We start from the raw sequence: 21,051 nt of genomic DNA, 5'->3' as shown, positions 1-21,051 counted from the left end.
GTGAACCAACCGTTAAAGAGCCCCCCCCCCCCCCCACAACTCAGGCGGTTGTAGAGCATCCCATTGGTTGCATTTTGGAGGACGGTACTGACCCGCCGGACGCAAGAAGGGTTAGAAGTTTTCCTGCACCAGCAAGCGAATGGCCACATGTTCTGTTGTGGGGGCGGCAGGGCAATCGGGAAGGGGGGGGTGGTAAAACTGCGGTACAACTGCCTGTTATTACCAAGGAAAAATTGTACATATTGTATCGCTCACAATCTAGGCACAAAACCTGAAGAATACACCTGGGATTCCACTCCAAGTGGAATGAGCTGATGCAATGGGGAGATCGCAAGTTCAGAGCCAGATCACACTACATGCGTTTTGAGTTGCTTTTTTTTTTTCTCTGCATCCAAAACGCACAGAAAGTTGGTGAAATGGTTGTCAATGCATCAAAAACGCACCTGGAACGCCTCTGGGCTGCGTTTCTACAGTGTAAACCGGACCTTAAATTTTAGGGCCGGTTCACACTCCACAAAGCATCCACAAAGGCACAGAAAGTCGGTGATACAGTTGTCAATGTCCTAGTTCACACCAGTGCATTCCGGATGCAGAAAAAGTAGAATAGGCTGCATTTTTTTTTTCTGCACCAGAATGCGGTAAAACGCACCAGCGCGCACTGGAACGCACCAAAAACGCGCTGGAACGCACATGTCCCTATTTCAATGGAAGAAATAGAGCGTGGGGGAGGGGTTAAGATGGACCGGAACGCATCAAAAGCGCGCATGCAGAAACACATCTGGACTGCGTTTCTTTACTGCGAACCGACCCTCAGACCAACAATTTTTTTTCAGAACTTTTTGTACGATTGTTCTAATGAAATCCTACCGGTGTATGGCCGCCTTTAGCGCTCACAAACCGGGCCCTCTGGACTGAATTCTATGGTCTCCCTTTATAACCTACTGCGCTACGCACACTGTCCCCGCTACAGAAATCCCCTATTATAATAATAGAAATCCTGCAGAAGAAGAATATAAATCCTGAACAATAATAATATAATTTCTGAATAATATAAATCCTGAATAATAATAATAATAATAATACATAAATCCTGTATAATAATATAAATCCTGAATAATAATATAAATCCTGAATAATATAAATCCTGAATAATAATAATAATAATAATAATACATAAATCCTGTATAATAATATAAATCCTGAATAATAATATAAATCCTGAATAATATAAATCCTGAATAATAATAATAATAATAATACATAAATCCTGTATAATTATTAATTATATAAGTCCTGAAGAATAATATAAATCCTGTATAATAATAATAATAATAATACATAAATCCTGTATAATAATATAAATCCTGAATAATAATATAAATCCTGAATAATATAAATCCTGAATAATAATAATAATACATAAATCCTGTATAATTATTAATTATATAAGTCCTGAAGAATAATATAAATCCTGTATAATAATAATATAAATTCTGAATAATATAAATCCTGTATAAATATAAATCCTGAAGAATAATAATATAAATCTTGTATAATAATATAAATCCTGTAGAATAATAATCTAAATCCTGAAGAATAATATTCTAAATCATGAAGTATAATAATCTAAATCTTGAATAATAATATAAATCCTGAAGAATAATAATATAAACCCTGAATAATAATAATAATACAAATCCTGAAGTATAATAATAATAATAATAATAATAATAATATAAATCCCATATAATAATATAAATCCTGAAGAATAATATAAATCATGAAGTATAATAATATAAGTCCTGAATAATAATAATAATATAAATCCTGAAGTATAATGTAAATCCTGAATAATAATATAAATCCTGAATCATAATAATAATATATAAGTCCTGAAGAATAATATAAATCCTGTATAATAATAATATAAATTCTGAATAAAATAAATCCTCTATAAATATAAATCCTGAAGCATAATAATAATATAAATCTTGTAGAATAATAATAATATAAATCCTGAAGAATAATAATCTAAATCATGAAGTATAATAATCTAAATCCTGATAATAATATAAACCCTGAATAATAATAATAATAATATAAATCCTGAAGAATAATAATCTAAATCATGAAGTATAATAATAATAATATAAATCCTGAATAATAATAATAATATAAATCCTGAAGTATAATAATAATAATATAAATCCTGAATAATAATAATAATAATATAAATCCTGAAGTATAATAATAATAATATAAATCCCATATAATAATATAAATCATGAATTATAATAATAAAAGTCCCGAATAATAATAATAATAATATAAATCCTGAATAATAATAATATAAATCCTGAATAATAATAATAATATAAATCCTGAAGAATAATATTCCGGAGGCCGAGCATTCCCGGGGAGGTCTGATGGGTTGGCTGCACACGTCTCAGCTCGTTGGAATTGTTGCAGACAAAGAAATAAAAAATCGGAGAAGAGGAGACTCGCAGCTTCCGGTAGACGATAAAAAGAGGAGCGCGGGCCGAGCGCCTTACCTGAGAGCGGCGCCTCCTGGAACCGCGGAACATCCCGACCCTCCGGAGCTTCTCTGCTGACTGTGAGTGGAAGTCTTTCCTGGTATGCAGATCCGTTCACCTGAAACCTGAACCCTCCCCCCTCCCCGGGGCACAGGCGGCCCTACCTGGGGAGACACTCCTAGACCGGGAGAAGACGCACCGCCTCCCATATACAGTGTGTGTGTGTATAGAGGTGTATATATACAGAGATGGGGGGGGTTATATACCATGATGACATCACCTCCCACATTGCGATCTGTAAGGCTCCATTCACACTTGTGCGACTCCAAAGCTGTGCGATTTCCATTGAAACTTTGTCTGGGTGCGACTTTGGCAGTTGCCCGTCGCACAACCGTGGCATTGATCACATTAAGATGCCACTTTACATCGCAGTCTTTGGCACTCGCGTCGCATGGAAGGCACATCACAGAAGTGCAGGAACCTTTTTATAAAGCCTCAGCCACTTTGAAGTCGCATAGATTTGAATGGCTTCCATTGAAATAGATGGGCTGCCACTTGGATGGGAAGGGAGATTATATTTTACTTTTTTATACTTTTTTTTTTTTTTTTCTTTTGCATTTCTTCAGTTACTTCCTAGTTTGTGGCCTAGGCCAAAATGATGTCATACATCCCATGAGTCTTTATGGGAGGAGGGGCTTTCTCAGTTAAGCACACCCTCCTGCCTGCATGCCTGAGCTAAGGGAAGATGGATTACAGGAAGTAGATGTTACTTGTCATCAGCTCTTACTCAAGATGGCCATGGGCAGATATGCTGGGGGGGGGGGGGGGAATTCAAAGTGATTTATCAGCAAAACAAGGCATAGAGACGATGGGAGGTGGTTGGATGGGTGGGGGACTGGGAAGGATTGCTGGATGGATGGAGGAGTGGTAGGATGGATGAATGGGGGATGGATGGATGGATGGATGGGGGAGTGTTAGGATGGATGGGGGAGTGGAGGGATGGATGGATGGGGGAGTTGGAAGGATGGTAGAGTGCTAGGATGGATGAATGGGGGATGGATGGATGGGGGAGTAGTAGGAGGGGTGGATGGGGATGTGGTAGGATGGATGGGGAATGGAAGGATGGGGGATTGGTAGGAGATGGATGGGGGAGTGGATGGATGAATGGATGGGGGAGTGGTAGGATGGATGGATAGATGGGGGAGTGGTAGGAGGGATGGATGGGGGAGTGGTAGGAGGGATGGATGGGGGAGTTGGAAGGATTGGTGGATAGATGGATGGGAGATTGGGGGAGTGGGGAGGATTAGTGGATGGATGGGGGTGTGGAAGGATGGATGGGGGAGAGGATAGATGGAAGGAGACATGGATGGATGGATGGGGGAGTGGGAAGGATGGGAGATTGGGGGAGTGGGGAGGATTAGTGGATGGATGGGGGTGTGTAAGGATGGATGGAAGGAGACATGGATGGATGGATGGGGGAGATTGCTTTGAATAATAAAAATGAATGAAATATTGTTTGGTTTGCGGCGCTCAGATTCAGTTCCTCTTTTAATGCCCATTTCCTATGATCATCAGCTCCATCTAGTGACCATAATGTGGTATTTTCCTGATTCACTCTATTCTTATCAATAAAAAAAAAACATTCATAATGGAGTGACAATGGCCTAATAACGATTATTTTTGCCCCCAAAACAAACATGGATGCAAGTTCACAGGATGAATAGCGCTGATATTAAACATTTATTTTATGTATTTATTTTAACAAACGCACCTCTTAACCCAGTGTAGAGGTGTCCTCCAAACTATTTACTCCATTGTTCGAAGGTTCTTAGCCCCTAGTGTTGGGCTGGGTCCTCCGTTGGTCGAAGGTTCTTAGCCCCTAGTGTTGGGCTGGGTCCTCCCATTGGTAGAAGGTTCTTAGCCCCTAGTGTTGGGCTGGGTCCTCCGTTGGTCGAAGGTTCTTAGCCCCTAGTGTTGGGCTGGGTCCTCCCATTGGTCGAAGGTTCTTAGCCCCTAGTGTTGGGCTGGGTCCTCCTATTGGCCGAAGGTTCTTAGCCCCTAGTGTTGGGCTGGGTCCTCTATTGGTCGAAGGTTCTTAGCCCCTAGTGTTGGGCTGGGTCCTCTATTGGTCGAAGGTTCTTAGCCCCTAGTGTTGGGCTGGGTCCTCCATTGGTCGAAGGTTCTTAGCCCCTAGTGTTGGGCTGGGTCCTCCATTGGTCGAAGGTTCTTAGCCCCTAGTGTTGGGCTGGGTCCTCCATTGGTCGAAGGTTCTTAGCCCCTAGTGTTGGGCTGGGTCCTCCTATTGGTCGAAGGTTCTTAGCCCCTAGTGTTGGGCTGGGTCCTCCATTGGTCGAAGGTTCTTAGCCCCTAGTGTTGGGCTAGGTCCTCCATTGGTTGAAGGTTCTTAGCCCCTAGTGTTGGGCTGGGTCCTCCGTTGGTCGAAGGTTCTTAGCCCCAGTGTTTGGCTGGGTCCTCCATTGGTCGAAGGTTCTTAGCCCCTAGTGTTGGGCTGGGTCCTCTATTGGTCGAAGGTTCTTAGCCCCTAGTGTTGGGCTGGGTCCTCCTATTGATCAAATGTTCTTTAGTTTTAGGATCGAATGTTACAAGTAGAAACTGAACCATCACACCTATTACAAACTTTCCCGGTGTCATTTGTGACTTGTGCGCTCATGCAGAAACCCTTTCTCAGTGTACCCAGGTGGAGGGGGGGGGGTGAGTTTTGTGTACAGATGAGCCGAACGTTTACCGTTCACATCCACTAAGGCCATTGGTCGAAGGTTCTTAGCCCCTAGCGTTGGGCTGGGTCCTCCTATTGGTGGAAGGTTCTTAGCCCCTAGTGTTGGGTCCTTTATTGGCCGAAGGTTCTCAGCCCCTAGTGTTGGGCTATGTCCTTCTATTGGTCAAATGTTCTTAGCCTGTAATGTTGGCCTGGGCCCTCTATCGGTCGAAGGTTCCAAGGCCCCTAGTGTTGGGCTGGGTCCTCCATTGGCCGAAGGTTCTTAGCCCCTAGTGTTGGGCTGGGTCCTCCATTGGTCGAAGGTTCTTAGCCCCTAGCGTTGGGCTGGGTCCTCCATTGGTCGAAGGTTCTTAGCCCCTAGCGTTGGGCTGGGTCCTCCATTGGTCGAAGGTTCTTAGCCCCTAGTGTTGGGCTGGGTCCTCCATTGGCCGAAGGTTCTTAGCCCCTAGTGTTGGGCTGGGTCCTCCATTGGTCGAAGGTTCTTAGCCCCTAGTGTTGGGCTGGTCCTCCATTGGTCGAAGGTTCTTAGCCCCTAGTGTTGGGCTGGGTCCTCCTATTGATCGAATGTTCTTTAGTTTTAGGATCGAATGTTACAAGTAGAAACTGAACCATCACACCTATTACAAACTTTCCCGTGTCATTTGTGACTTGTGCGCTCATGCAGAAACCCCTTTCTCAGTGTACCCAGGTGGAGGGGGGGGGTGAGTTTTGTGTACAGATGAGCCGAACGTTTACCGTTCACATCCACTAAGGCCAGGAAAGGTGACGGCTCGTTAACTTCTCTTCCCAGTTTCAGGCTGTGAAGGTCACCTGCCGGCTAATGAAAAGGCTGGGTCCTCCATTGGTCGAAGGTTCTTAGCCCCTAGTGTTGGGCTGGGTCCTCCTATTGGTGGAAGGTTCTTAGCCCCTAGTGTTGGGTCCTTTATTGGCCGAAGGTTCTCAGCCCCTAGTGTTGGGCTATGTCCTTCTATTGGTCAAATGTTCTTAGCCTGTAATGTTGGCCTGGGCCCTCTATCGGTCGAAGGTTCCAAGGCCCCTAGTGTTGGGCTGGGTCCTCCATTGGTCGAAGGTTCTTAGCCCCTAGTGTTGGGCTGGGTCCTCCATTGGTCGAAGGTTCTTAGCCCCTAGTGTTGGGCTGGGTCCTCCATTGGTCGAAGGTTCTTAGCCCCTAGTGTTGGGCTGGGTCCTCCTATTGATCGAATGTTACAAGTAGAAACTGAACCATCACACCTATTACAAACTTTCCCGGTGTCATTTGTGACTTGTGCGCTCATGCAGAAACCCCTTTCTCAGTGTACCCAGGTGGAGGGGGGGGGGTGAGTTTTGTGTACAGATGAGCCGAACGTTTACCGTTCACATCCACTAAGGCCAGGAAAGGTGACGGCTCGTTAACTTCTCTTCCCAGTTTCAGGCTGTGAAGGTCACCTGCCGGCTAATGAAAAGTAAACACTGGAGCAAAGGGGTTGCAATCTATTTTTTTTTCTGTAAAAAGCAAAATATAAAAGCACTGAAGTCGCCGACAACCGATATTCCGCCGGGAGAAAAGGAAACCAAAATGGATGCAATGTGTTCTCTCGTCTACCAGGAAACTGATCCTGTGTTCTGATTGGTTCAGGAAATTGCAGAAAAATTAAAAAAAAAAATCTGTCCATCCCATTAGGCTCCTTCTGCAGGAGGGGGGGGGCATAAAAGCAGGCAGATGAGTTGTGTTTTACCCCCCCCCCCCCCCAAAGTGCCCACCTACAAGCATTGCTGCGGCACTTTGTAATTGCATTGGTGCAGTTTTGATGCCGCGAATGGATGGTAGGTGGCGCTGTCTGTCAGACTCCCATGTGACTCACTCGGGCTGTACCACAATGAGCCAATGATTGGCCTGCAGTTGTGGCACAGTCTAGAAATCTGATTGGCTGACAAACCTCTGAACGAAGGGAGGTGTAATGTGATTGGGAGAGGGGGAAATTGAAGTGGGGGGTGTATGTGAGATGGGGAGAATGAAGTGGGGGGTGTATAGTGTGATTGAGGAAGGGGTGGGGAATTGAAGCGGGGGTGTGAGATGGGGGAGGGTGGAATTGAAGCGGGGGTCTGCGAGTTGGGGACATTGAAGAGGGGGTGTATAATGTGACTGGGGGAGGGGGGAATTGAAGCGGGGTGTATAATGTGACTGGGGGAGGGGGGAATTGATGCGGAGGTGTATGACTAGGGGAGGGGGTGTATAATGTAACTGGGGGAGGGGGGGATTTGAAGCAGGGGTGTATAATGTGACTGGGGGAGGGGGAATAGAGGGGGTGTATAATGTGACTGGGAGGGGGGAATAGAGGGGGTGTATAATGTGACTAGGGGAGGGGGGAATAGAGGGGTGTATAATGTGACTAGGGGAGGGGGGAATTGAAGCGGGGTTGTGTAATGTGACTGGATGAGGGGAGAATTGGAAACGGGGGGTGTATAATGTGATTGGGGGGAGGAGGAGTGAAACGGGGGTGTATAATGTGATTGGGGGGAGGGAGGATTGAAGGGGGGGGGTGTAATGTGACTGGAGGAGGGGGGAATTGAAGAGGGTTGTGTAATGTGATTGGGGGAGGGGGTGTATAATATGAGGTGGGATGGATTTAGCGGAAGGACGGGATTTGGATCTCCTATTCCCCTTTATGGGGGGGGGGGGGGGGGAGGGGAGCTGGATTGTCAGGCTGGGTGGGGGATTATTGGAGATGGTGGTGAAGGGTGGAGACCCTGAACATGTGAGGAACAGCGCCCTCCCACTGAGCATTCCCCTGTTACCTTTTCTGCCTTTTTTTTTGGGGGGGGGGTGGGGTGTTAGAAATCTCAAACCTTATTGTCAGCCTTCCCTGTTATTGCTAGGACTACAGACCACCTCCCCCTATATTATGGAAAGTAGGTGTTCTGTAGTCTTGAAATCACCATATTATCAGGCTTCCCTGTTAACACCGGGAGTACTACAGAACACCCTCCCTCTATATTATTGGAGACTGGGGGAGGAGGAGGTGCCCCGAAGTCACAAACCATATAATCGGCTTTCCTGATCACCGGGAGGACTACAGACCACCTCCCTCTATATTAGGGAAAAGGTATTTTGAGGAAAAAAAAATGGTAAAACAGATTAATCTGCGCTAAAAATGTGATCCTGGGATTGTTCCAGACAACAATGCGGCGTTCTTTACCCCCCCCCCATGATGCCACCCCCATCTGAATACACACTTTGTCCCGGGGATCACTAACATTTCTACACCTTCTAATACCGGCGAGAACTACGACACGGAGACTCTAAAGAGGACCTGTCCCCGGTGCAAGTCTCGGCCAATGGTCTGGATGTTGGGCTTCTTCATACGGCCGCTGTGCCCCCCCCCCCCCCCCCGCAGCCTCAAATCCCCCCCTCCCCCAATCTACGAAGCCGCTCTGATTTACAAGGCCGGTGGGAAGGATTAATAGTCTGCACAAGACTTCAAAAAAAAGAAACAAACCCGTGCGATCCATACGTACAAAGAAACCGCAACAAATCCGTTCAGAAATTGGAGTTCTGTCTAATAAAATGGAATGACACAGGGAAACCGTATTGAACACGCTGAAATTTATTTACATAAATAAAGCCCCACACCATGATGTTCCCACCGCCACGCTTCACAGTTGGGATGGTGGCTTTTGAAGTGACGTGCAGTGCCACGTGACCTCTAAACATGGCTTGTATTATGACATCCAAAGAGTTCAATTTTGGTCTCGTCTGACCAGACGGTATTCTTCCAGTATGTCACAGGCTTGTCTAAATGTTGTGCAGCAAACTATAAACGAGTTTTTTCTTGCGTGATGACGTGTGTACAGGCCACGGCGCCTGAGTGCATTATTGTTTTCTTTGACAACCATTGTACCTGCTAATTCCAAGTCACAAGTGATCCCTGGCTCTTGAGCAACTCTTCTGGTAATTCTTTTCACCCGTCAGAAATCTTGCAAGGAGAACCTACCAGTTTATGGTGAAATGATGTTCATTCCACTTCCGGATTATGGCCCCAACAGTACTCACTGGAACATTCAGAAGTTTAGAAAATCCTCCTGTAACCAATGCTATCGGTATGTTTTTGCAACAATAAGGTTGTGAAGGTCTTGACAGAGATCTTTGCTTTTACCCATCATGAGATGTTTCTTGTGTGACACCTTGGTAATGAGACGCTTTTTTTTTTTTTTTTTTATTGGCCCTCAGTTGAGACTGAACCAGCGGTTATTAAGGATTGCTTTCTAATCACTGATAGATTTCAGCTGGTGTCTTGACTTTGCCTTTTGGCACCTCCCTTTTCTTCATGCGTTCAATAGTTTTTTTTTATTTTATCACACAACTTTATTTGTTTTGTTTTTTTGTAGGTATGGATTGGCCGGTTCACGCCATGTGGTGCAGGACACATGTAATTCGCACAGAAATCGCACTGCGTTCCTGTGCGAATTACATACAAATGTCTCTGTGATGCGATTGTGCAGGGCTCTTTTTGAATCCGCACGTGGATCGCATCGCGTGGGCGGTCTCACTGATGCGATTTGCAATCTGATTCAGGGTGTCATTCATTTAATATTGACACCGGCACCAGATCGCATGAACGTAATGAAAGATTGCAAAAGCGGTGCGGGAAACGCACAGGATTCGCAGAGTTTCCCGCACCGCATTGGTGTTAACCCGGGCTTACTGAGAGAGTGCGTCTCTCAAACGTGACTCCACCCCTTTAGTGACAAGGTCCAAATTGGGCCCAATTAGCCATTTTTCCTCCCCGGTGTCATGTGACTCGTTAGTGTTACAAGGTCTCAGGTGTGAATGGGGAGCGGGTGGGTTACATTCGGTGTCATCGCTCTCACTCTCTCATACTGGTCACTGGAAGTTCAGCATGGCACCTCATGGCAAAGAACTGAGGATCTGAAAACAAAGAATTGTTGCTCTAAAGCAGTGTTTCTCAACTCCAGTCCTCATGGACCCCCAACAGGTCATGTTTTCAGGATTTCCCTCAGATGAAACAGCTGTGGTAATTACTAAGGCAGTGAAACTGATCAAATTACCTGTGCAAAATAATGGAAATCCTGAAAACATGACCTGTTGGGGATCCATGCGGACTGGAGTTGAGAAACACTGCTCTAAATAAAGAGCAGCCAGGACCTGGTGATTGACATCTGCTGCAACCAATGGCAACACAGGTAGGGCAGAGATATGCAAAGCAGCATGTCCTTGCTAACAGGGGAGAGATCTGTTTTTTTTTTTTACATACAGACCATCAGTGATACTCGGCGATTCTCCCCCCCCCCCCCCCCCCCCCAAGCATTATGTTTTCTTTTTTTAAAGAGAATTAGTGGTTTTTACTTTTTTTTTTTTTTTAAAGTCAAACTGTATTTGCGCGACGGTTTTTCAAACGCAATTTTTAGGAAAACAAATACTTAAAAAAAAAATGTATTTCCAAAAAAAAAAAAAAAAATACAATACATAACCCATTTTCTTTTGTATATTCTAAACGATGACGTTATGCCGAGTAAATAGATACCAAACATGTCGCACCTATAAAATTGCGCACACCGGCGACAAACGACGTAAATGTTACTATTCACAGGTGACCTCGGATCGTACGCTCCTCGGGGGCGGGACTGATGTGAATGTGTCAATTGACGTGCTATATATATATGTACCTGTGATAATATTGTATTTTGGAAATTCAGATACATCCAATTACGGAAAAGTTTGAATGTTTACACGGCGGGAGCTGAATGCAGCCAATAGATGTTCTGAAAGCTGCATGGATCTAGTGATACATCACCGCCATCTACTGGCAGAATAGAAGTATACATGGATTTTGTAAGGATTGATAAAATGTCTTTTTTTTTTTGGTCTTTTTTAAATAAAATTGATGGCCAGGCCCGGGAGGAGAGATCAGAGTAGCTGGGCCAGCACAGCCTGTAATTAGACATTCCTAGGAGAGGGTCGGAGGAGCCTGGTCAGCACAGCAAAGACATTTCTAGTATAGAGAGGGCTATTATATGTGGGAAGGGTAGAAGAGTTTGGTTGGCACAGACAGTAATTGGGTCCTCCCAGGGCAGGGTTGGAGGAGCTGGGCCAGAAGAGTCATGAGACACTCTCAGGAAAGGGGCTAGACCAGCACGGACAGTTATTAGACTCTCCCAAGAGTGGGGAGGAGCTGGGCCAGCACATACAGTAATTAGACCTTCCCAGGAGTAGGGAGGAGCTGGGCCAGCACATACAGTAATTAGACCTTCCCAGGAGTAGGGAGGAGCTGGGCCAGCACATACAGTAATTAGACCTTCCCAGGAGTAGGGGGGAGCTGGGCCAGCACATACAGTAATTAAACCCTACAAGGAGTGGGGGGAGCTGGGCCAGCACATACAGTAATTAAACCCTCCCAGGAGTAGGGAGGAGCTGGGCCAGCACATACAGTAATTAGACCTTCCCAAGAGTAAGGGGCGAGCTGGGCCAGCACATACAGTAATTAGACCTTCCCAGGAGTAGGGGGGAGCTGGGCCAGCATATAGAGTAAACACTCCCCGAGTAGAGAGGAGCTGGGCCAGCATATACAGTAATTAGACCTTCTCAGAAGTAGGGAGGAGCTGGGCCAGCATATACAGTAATTAGACCTTCCCAGGAGTAGGGGGGAGCTGGGCCAGCATATAGAGTAAACACTCCCCGAGTAGAGAGGAGCTGGGCCAGCATATACAGTAATTAGACCTTCTCAGAAGTAGGGAGGAGCTGGGCCAGCATATACAGTAATTAGACCTTCCCAGGAGTAGGGGGGAGCTGGGCCAGCATATAGAGTAAACACTCCCCGAGTAGAGAGGAGCTGGGCCAGCATATACAGTAATTAGACCTTCCCAGGAGTAGGGGGAGCTGGGCCAGCATCAATAATAATTAGACCCTCCTAGGAGTAGGGAGAAGCCTGGGCCAGCACAGATAGTAATTAGACCTTCCAAGGAGTGGGGGAGGAGCTGGGCCAGCATATTATATATATACTCCTCTCACAACGGTCACATCTTCTAGAAAGTTCTTAGACATAAATGATTTCTAGAAGAGCTCTGGCAGCGATCGGTCCTATCCTGGACGTGGGACGAACGTCTCTATTGATGGAGTCTACTAGTATGCAGCAGTGCGATCCGCTTCCCTCTGTGATCTTTAGTGCCAGCAGTGATGACCTCACATGTGGTCCCCATGGAAACCTCTGTGGACATCACAGGTGACCATGTTTGCGGTTACCGTGGAGATATCTGGCTAGGTTGGTGGTTACCGTGGAGACATCGGACATCACAGGTGGTCACCGTGGAGACTTCTATGGCCATCTTTGTGGTTTCTGTGGGGATGTCTGTAGCCATTTTGGCAGTCACCATGGAGACATCAGAGGCCATGTTGGTGGGCGACGTGGAGATGCTTGTGGTTACCGTGTCTGTGGCCATATTTTTGGTTACGTGGAGATGTCTGTAGCCATGTTGGCAGTCAATGTGGAGATATCTGATGACATAAGAGGTACCCAAGATGGTGGTCACCATGGAGAGGTCTGTAGCCATGTTGGCAGTCAATGTGGAGATATCTGATGACATAAGAGGTACCCAAGATGGTGGTCACCATGGAGAGGTCTGTAGCCATGTTGGCAGTCAATGTGGAGATATCTGATGACATAAGAGGTACCCAAGATGGTGGTCACCGTGGAGCAGTTTGTGGCCATACTTTTGATTACCATGGAGACATCTGTGGCCTTATTTTTTTGGTTACTGTGGAGATGTCTGCAACCATGTTAGCATCACCATGGAGATATCTGATGACAGGTGGCCATGTTGGTGGTAACCGTGGAGACCTTTGTGGTTACTGTGGAGACGTCTGTGGCCATTTTAGGGGGTCACCAAGGAGATATCGGACTTCAGAGGCAGGAATGATGTTGGTCACCAGTAGAGACGCCTGTTGCCATATTTTTGGTTACTGTGGAGATACAAGATGACGTCAGAGGCGGCCATGTTGGTGGTCACTGTGGAGATATCAGAAAACATCAGGGTTGGCCATGTTGGCGGTCGCCATGGAGATATCGGATTACATCGAGGACGGCCATGTTGGTGGTTGCCATGGAGATATTGGATTACATCAAGGACGGCCTTGTTGGCGGTCGCCATGGAGAAATTGGATTACATCAGGGTTGGCCATGTTGGCGGTCGCCATGGAGAAATCGGATTAGATCAGGGTTGGCCATGTTGGCGGTCGCCATGGAGAAATCGGATTACATCAGCATTGGCCATGTTGGCGGTCGCCATGGAGATATCGGATTAGATCAGGGTTGGCCATGTTGGCGGTCGCCATGGAGATATCGGATTAGATCAGGGTTGGCCATGTTGGCGGTCGCCATGGAGATATCGGATTACATCGGGGACGGCCATGTTGGCGGTCGCCATGGAGAAATCGGATTACATCAGGGTTGGCCATGTTGGCGGTCGCCATGGAGATATCGGATTACATCGGGGATGGCCATGCTGGCGGTCGCCAGGGAGATATCGGATTACATCGGGGACGGCCATGTTGGCGGTCACCATGGAGATATGGGACTTCAGGGTCGCCATGTTGGCGGTCACCGTGGAGACATGTTCTGGCGGTCAGTGTGTTGGCGGTCGGCGCCCAGCACTTCCTGCACGCTCTGGTAGATCTCCCGCAGGCACTCCAGGCGGGGTTGCGGCCCCCCGAACACAGGGATGAGGCGGTGGTCCCCGGTCAGCACACACAGGACGTAGTGGACGGCACAGCTGGTGATGTTCTCGGTGATGACGAGATCCCGGAGCCGCCACATCTCCAGGAACTCCGAACTCTCCCTCCCCGAGGCGAACACCGAACTCCGCTGGAGGCCCAGAGAGCCCAGAACCAGCAGGCTCTCCGAATCCACCCGGAACAGGTGAAGGTGGACGAGGAGGCCGAACACGGAGAGGAGGATGGCGGCGGACAGGACGGCGGGGAGCTCCGTGTACAGGAAGAGGAGGTAGGCGGTCAGCCACACACAGCACGTCCAGCCCGCCACACACCGGACTGACAGCTTCGGCCTCACCACGGTGAACTCCCGGCACGTATCGCTGTACGAGCGCCGCTCCAACCGGATCTCCTGACCGACAGTGTCCGAGAACACCGACACCTCCATGGTAGCCCCTCGGTCAGGACACGGAGAAACTTCCAGGACAGGGCTGACCTGCACGACCCTACTTCCGGCGTGTTTCGGGGTTAATACGCTGCCCCACTTCCGGAAGAGGGAGTGAAAGGACGTTTTGACGTTTCCCCACTTCCGGCATGTATCAGGGACGCTGCCTTGCCCCCACTTCCGGGAGATGGAGGGGGTGGACGTACATACATCTGAGATACAAACGCTGCCCTACGTCCGGGAGGTATCGGGGGCGGGGCTCCTAGCTAGTTAATGTTCTTGACCAAAAGGCCGTGCTTACGAAACAAGAGGGCGTGTCCTCAGTGTTCAAAGCGTTTCCAACAGTAACCAAGTTTTTTTTTTTTTCCCTCAGTATTGTTATGATTGGATAGAATGCAGACAGGGCCACCAATAGAATCCACAGGACTGCATACAGCCTGAATGATGGGCTCCTCCCACTTGCATCCCCCATATCCTGCACCACCCCACATCCTGCACCCCCCATTACACCTCATTGTGTACCGCCCCGCACCCCCCCCCATTACACCCCACTTTGCAGGCCCTGCATCCCCTATTTTACATCACTCTGCACCCCAACAATCCCCACTACTCTCTCTGTACACCTCACTCTGCACCCTAACATTCTGCACTACTCTCTCTGTACACCTCACTCTGCACCCCAACATTCCCCACTACTCTGTACACCTCACTCTGCACCCCAACAATCCCCACTACTCTGTACACCTCACTCTGCACCCCAACATTCCCCACTACTGTGTACACCTCACTCTGCACCCCAACAATCCCCACTACTCTCTCTGTACACCTCACTCTGCACCCCAACATTCCCCACTACTCTGTACACCTCACTCTGCACCCCAACATTCCCCACTACTCTGTACACCTCACTCTGCACCCCAACATTCTGCACTACTCTCTCTGTACACCTCACTCTGCACCCCAACATTCTGCACTACTCTCTCTGTACACCTCACTCTGCACCCCAACATTCTGCACTACTCTGTACACCTCACTCTGCACCCCAACATTCTGCACTACTCTCTCTGTACACCTCACTCTGCACCCCAACATTCTGCACTACTCTCTCTGTACACCTCACTCTGCACCCCAACATTCCCCACTACTCTGTACACCTCACTCTGCACCCCAACATTCTGCACTACTCTGTACACCTCACTCTGCACCCCAACAATCCCCACTACTCTCTCTGTACACCTCACTCTGCACCCCAACATTCCCCACTACTCTCTCTGTACACCTCACTCTGCACCCCAACATTCCCCACTACTCTCTCTGCACCCTAACTTTCTGCACTACTCTCTCTGTACACCTCACTCTGCACCCCAACAATCCCCACTACTCTCTCTGCACCCTAACTTTCTGCACTACTCTCTCTGTACACCTCACTCTGCACCCCAACATTCTGCACTACTCTCTCTGTACCCACTTTACACCTCACTCAGCACCCCCTAAATTCTACAAGTCCCATGTTCTGCACCCCCTGAATCCTACAATTTACCTTACTCTGTGCCCCCTGAATCCTTCACTATCCCACATTCTGAAACTCCTGCATCCCACATTACACCTCATTATCCCAATACCCCACACTTTGCACCCCCTGCATCCTTCACTATGCCAATGCCCCTCACTCTGCACCCCCGGTAACCCCTATTACACCTCACTCTGCACCCCAGTAACCCCTATTACACCTCACTCTGCACCCCAGTAACCCCTATTACAGCTCATTCTGCACCCCTGGCAACCCCTATTACACCTCACTCTGCACCCCGGCAACCCCTATTACACCTCACTCTGCACCCCAGCAACCCCTATTACACCTCACTCTGCACCCCGGCAACCCCTATTACACCTCACTCTGCACCCCGGTAACCCCTATTACACCTCACTCTGCACCCCGGTAACCCCTATTACACCTCACTCTGCACCCCGGTAACCCCTATTACAGCTCATTCTGCACCCCGGCAACCCCTATTACACTTCACTCTGCACCCCCGGCAACCCCTATTACACCTCACTCTGCACCCCGGCAACCCCTATTACAGCTTAATAGGGGGCCTCTTCTAAAGCGGATGTTGGGGCACATGAGCACAACTTCAGCAACTACGAGTGCCGTCTGGGCACGCCTTCGCACTTCGGGTGCTGGGGATGTTAGTAGGGATGAGGAGCAGAGAGAGGGGGAAGAATGGGGAGATGCAGGAATCTGAGCAGCCCACTGGACGTGGGCTCCATTGGGTCGGCAGCGGGGTCCAGGCCCAGTGCAGGAGGGCTTACCTGTAGCTATTGGCAGCCCTGAGTACAGCTGTCAGGATGGTCTAAAATACAACAAACACCACATGTACAAAGTGCAGGGGTCAGGAGTCTGTCATTGTAGAGTGCAGGAGTATGTCATTGTAGGGGGCAGGGGTATGCCATTGTAGGGGCAGGGGTCAGGAGTCTGTCATTGTAGAGTGCAGGAGTATGTCATTGTAGAGTGCAGGGGTCAGGAGTCTGTCATTGTAGAGTGCAGGAGTATGCCATTGTAGGGGCAGGGGTCAGGGGTATGCCATTGTAGGGGCAGGGGTCAGGAGTATGCCATTGTAGAGTGCAGGGGTCAGGGGTATGCCATTGTAGGGGCAGGGGTCAGGGGTATGCCATTGTAGGGGCAGGGGTCAGGAGTCTGTCATTGTAGAGTGCAGGAGTATGTCATTGTAGAGTGCAGGGGTCAGGAGTCTGTCATTGTAGAGTGCAGGAGTATGCCATTGTAGGGGCAGGGGTCAGGGATATGCCATTGTAGGGGCAGGGGTCAGGAGTATGCCATTGTAGAGTGCAGGGGTCAGGAGTATGCCATTTGTAGGGGTCAGGAGTATGTCATTGTAGAGTGCAGGGGTCAGGAGTATGCCATTGTAGAGTGCAGGGGTCAGGGGTATGCCATTGTAGGGGCAGGGGTCAGGGGTATGCCATTGTAGGGGCAGGGGTCAGGAGTCTGTCATTGTAGAGTGCAGGAGTATGTCATTGTAGAGTGCAGGGGTCAGGAGTCTGTCATTGTAGAGTGCAGGAGTATGCCATTGTAGGGGCAGGGGTCAGGGGTATGCCATTGTAGGGGCAGGGGTCAGGAGTATGCCATTGTAGAGTGCAGGGGTCAGGGGTATGCCATTTGTAGGGGTCAGGAGTATGTCATTGTAGAGTGCAGGGGTCAGGAGTAAGTATCACTAATCAGAGTTCCATGTCACACTGGTTGGACCAAGTATGAGATGTTTGGCATAGACTAGTGTCCATCTATATACAGGGGAAAGGTTTACAAAAGGCCAATACATTGTGCACTGCAAGTGATGTTGCTATAGATCTGGGGGGAAGCTCTGCAACAAGGGAAAGCTCTACTGCTGTTTCATGTGCAAGAAAAAATGCTGTTTTTTATATTTTCCTAGTACGTGATTGGGTATTCTTTGCAAAGTGAAGCTTCACTTCATTTACTCTGGAGCAACTGCACTTGCAAAGTGCGCAGTCTATTTGCCTTTAGTAAGTGTGTGTGTGTGTGTGTACACCCCTCCCCCCTCAAAAAAAAAAAATGAAAGGAAGACTTTGAAAACCCATCAGATCTCAATGGGGATCTCTATACTGACATGGACGGGGGATGGGTGAGGAACGTAAGGACGCCCCATCATTTGATGGAAATGATCGACCTACAGAGGACTGAATTCAAAGACACCCCGAAAATCAAAGTGAAGAAATGATGCAGCAGGTGAGTCCATGTTGGTGAAATGTCATTGCAGCAACTCAGAATGGTCCTCAGTAGTCTGTGTGGCCCCCATGTGCTTGTATGCATGCCTGACAATGTCGGGAGAGGGTCCTAATGAGACCACGGATTGTGTCCTGGGGGATTTCCTTCCAGATCTGGACCAGGGCGTCACTGAGCTCCTGGACAGTCTGAGGAGCAACCTGGTGGCATCAGATGGACCGAAACATGATATCCCAGAGGTGGTCTATTGTATTTAGGTCAGGCGAGTGTGGGGGCCATTCAATGGTATCAATTCCTTCATCCTCCAGGAACTGCCTGCATACTCTCCCCACATGAGGCCGGGCATTGTCATGTACCAGGAGAAAGCCAGGACCCACTGCACCAGGAGGAACTCACTGCACCAGCGTAGGGTCTGACAATGGGTCCAAGGATTTCATCCCCATACCTAATGGCAGTCAGGGTGCCATTGTCTATCCTGTAGAGGTCTGTGTGTCCCTCCATGGATATACCTCCCCAGACCATCACTGACCCACCACAAAATCGGTCATGCTGAACCATGTTACAGACAGCATAACGTTCTCCACGGCTTCTCCAGACCCTTTCACGTCTGTCACATGTGCTCAGGGTGAACCTGCTCTCATCTGTGAAAAGCACAGGGCGCCAGTGGTGGACCTGCCAATTCTGGGGTTCAATGGCAAATGCCCATCCAGCTTTATAGTGCTGGGCAGTGAGCACGGGGCCCACTAGAGGACGTCGGGCCCTCAGGCCACCCTCATGAAGTCTGTTTCTGATTGTTTGGTCAGAGATATTCACACCAGTGGCCTGCTGGAGGTCATTTTGTAGGGCTCTGGCAGGGCTCATCCTGTTCCTCCTTGTACAAAGGAGCAGATACCGGTCCTGCTGATGGGTTAAGGACCTTCTACAGCCCTGTCCAGTCCTCCTAGAGGAACTGCCTGTCTCCTGGAATCTCCTCCATGCTCTTGTCTCCTGGAATCTCCTCCGTGCTCTTGTCTCCTGGAATCTCCTCCCTGCTCTTGTCTCCTGGAATCTCCTCCGTGCTCTTGTCTCCTGGAATCTCCTCTGTGCTCTTGTCTCCTGGAATCTCCTCCCTGCTCTTGTCTCCTGGAATCTCCTCTGTGCTCTTGTCTCCTGGAATCTCCTCCGTGCTCTTGAGTCTGTGCTGGGAGACACAGCAAACCTTCTAGCAATGGTACATATTGATGTTCCATGCTCTAGGAGCTGGACTGCTTGTGCGACCTCTGTAGGGTCCAGGTATGGCCTCATGCTACCAGTAGTGACACTGACCCTAGCCAAATGCAAAACTAGTGAAAAACAGTCAGAAAACATGAGTAGGGAAAAAAATATCCGTGGCACCACCTGTAAAACCATTCCTGTTTTGGGGGTCGTCTCATTGTTGCCCATTCATGCTAGACTCGGATTATAAAGTCTTACTTTTATTTATTTATTTTTTACACACAAACAATGTATCCATCAGTGTATAATGTACCCATCTGTGTGCAATATATTTATCTCTATATAATCTATCCATCTATGTAAAATGTATCCATCGGGGTATATAGATGGATATATTGTACACAGATGGGTACATTGTATATAGATGAGTACATTGTATATAGATGGATATATTGCACACAGATGGATACATTGTATATAGATGGATATATTGCACACAGATGGATACATTGTATATAGATGGATATATTGCACACAGATGGATACATTGTATATAGATGGATATATTGCACACAGATGGATACATTGTATCTTGCATCCATCTATATACAATACACCCAGGTATGTGCAATATATCCATCTACACTCACTGGCCACTTTATTAGGTACTCCTGTTCAATTATTATACAGGATTTATGGCGCCAACAGTTTGCTCAGCGCTTTACAATATAAAGGGAGACAATACAATTACAATACATTTCAGTACAGATGGAATAGGAGGGCCTGGCTCATGGAGCTTACAATCTAAAGGAAGGGGGAGGTGGTACAAAAGGTGATAATTACTTGGCCTGATGAGTCTTGATTTACCTAGAGACGGTTTTGCATGGAAATTGCAGTAGACCAGCCCGTCCGGCACCAACAATCATGCCATTTTCAAAGTCACTTAAATCCCCTTTCTTCGCCATTCTGATGCTCGGGTTGAACTTCAGCAAGTTGTCTTCACCACGTCTAGATGCCTAAATGCGTTGAGTTGCTGCCATGTGATTGGCTGATTAGCAATTTGTGCTACCAAGCATTTGAACAGGTGGACCTAATAAAGTGGCCGGTGAATGTATATACAATGTATCCATCAGAGTATAATTTATCCCTCTATATACACCAACAGATACATTTTATATCAATGGCTACATTGTATATAAATGGGTACATTGTATATAGATGGGTACATTGTATATAGATGGGTACATTGTATATTATACAATGTATCCATATATGAAAACAACTGCAAAAGTGACTGCAGAGCTCAATCTCAGTCTTCTCAGGACAGGATTGAGCTCTGCAGTCACTCTTGTTTTCCTATTCCAGATCCCAATCCTGTGCAATGTCCTTTTTTGTGTCCTTCGGTCAGGTGACCATGTGGACCGCGCTTCTCCTTATCAGATGATGTTTTCCCGGAAACTGTATACGCCACCATAACCTTTTGATACTGACCCTCGCGACACGGCAAATAAATTGGCAACTTCAGTCTCACAGAGGCACCAGCTGAGCAGCACCAACAACTTCCCCTCGTTGAAGCTTCGTAAGCTCTGACATGACTCTGTCATACGAGCAGCGCATGCAGGGAATGAGGAAAGTGAGGCTTCGTGCCTGTTAGCTAGGTGTCTCATCACACAGCGGAAGCCA

At 47.8% G+C, this 21,051-nt stretch overlaps 2 protein-coding genes across 2 annotated transcripts in view; both read right to left on the bottom strand.

The window, feature by feature from the left end:
• The window catches only part of PRICKLE3 (prickle planar cell polarity protein 3), a 57,986-nt gene extending 45,170 nt beyond the window's left edge, over window positions 1–12,816 (bottom strand). Inside the window, exon 1 of the mRNA XM_089679620.1 lies at window positions 12,540–12,816. Within this exon, the coding sequence (XP_089535746.1) occupies window positions 12,540–12,816 (277 nt within the window). The remainder of the gene's footprint in view (window positions 1–12,539) is intronic.
• PIGH (phosphatidylinositol glycan anchor biosynthesis class H) lies at window positions 10,687–14,516 on the bottom strand. The gene is made up of 2 exons (XM_089679616.1): window positions 12,126–14,516; window positions 10,687–12,034 (listed from the first exon to the last, which is right to left on the bottom strand). The coding sequence occupies exon 1, from the start codon at window positions 14,418–14,420 to the stop codon at window positions 13,863–13,865; it is 558 nt and encodes a 185-aa protein (XP_089535742.1). The 5' UTR covers window positions 14,421–14,516; the 3' UTR covers window positions 10,687–12,034; window positions 12,126–13,862.
• Window positions 14,517–21,051: the final 6,535 nt, after the last annotated feature.

Source organism: Staurois parvus, unplaced genomic scaffold, assembly GCF_062004578.1.
Source record: "Staurois parvus isolate SC_StPar_1 unplaced genomic scaffold, SC_StPar_1.0 ptg000228l, whole genome shotgun sequence".
Classification (NCBI taxonomy): domain Eukaryota; kingdom Metazoa; phylum Chordata; class Amphibia; order Anura; family Ranidae; genus Staurois; species Staurois parvus.
The sequence above is the reverse complement of the archived record's forward strand: the minus strand, read 5'-3'. Positions and strand labels throughout refer to the sequence as shown.

Coding starts and splice junctions, on each gene's coding strand:
- PIGH (XM_089679616.1), bottom strand. CDS start 14,420: ATGGAGGTGTCGGTGTTCTCGGACACTGTCGGTCAGGAGATCCGGTTG.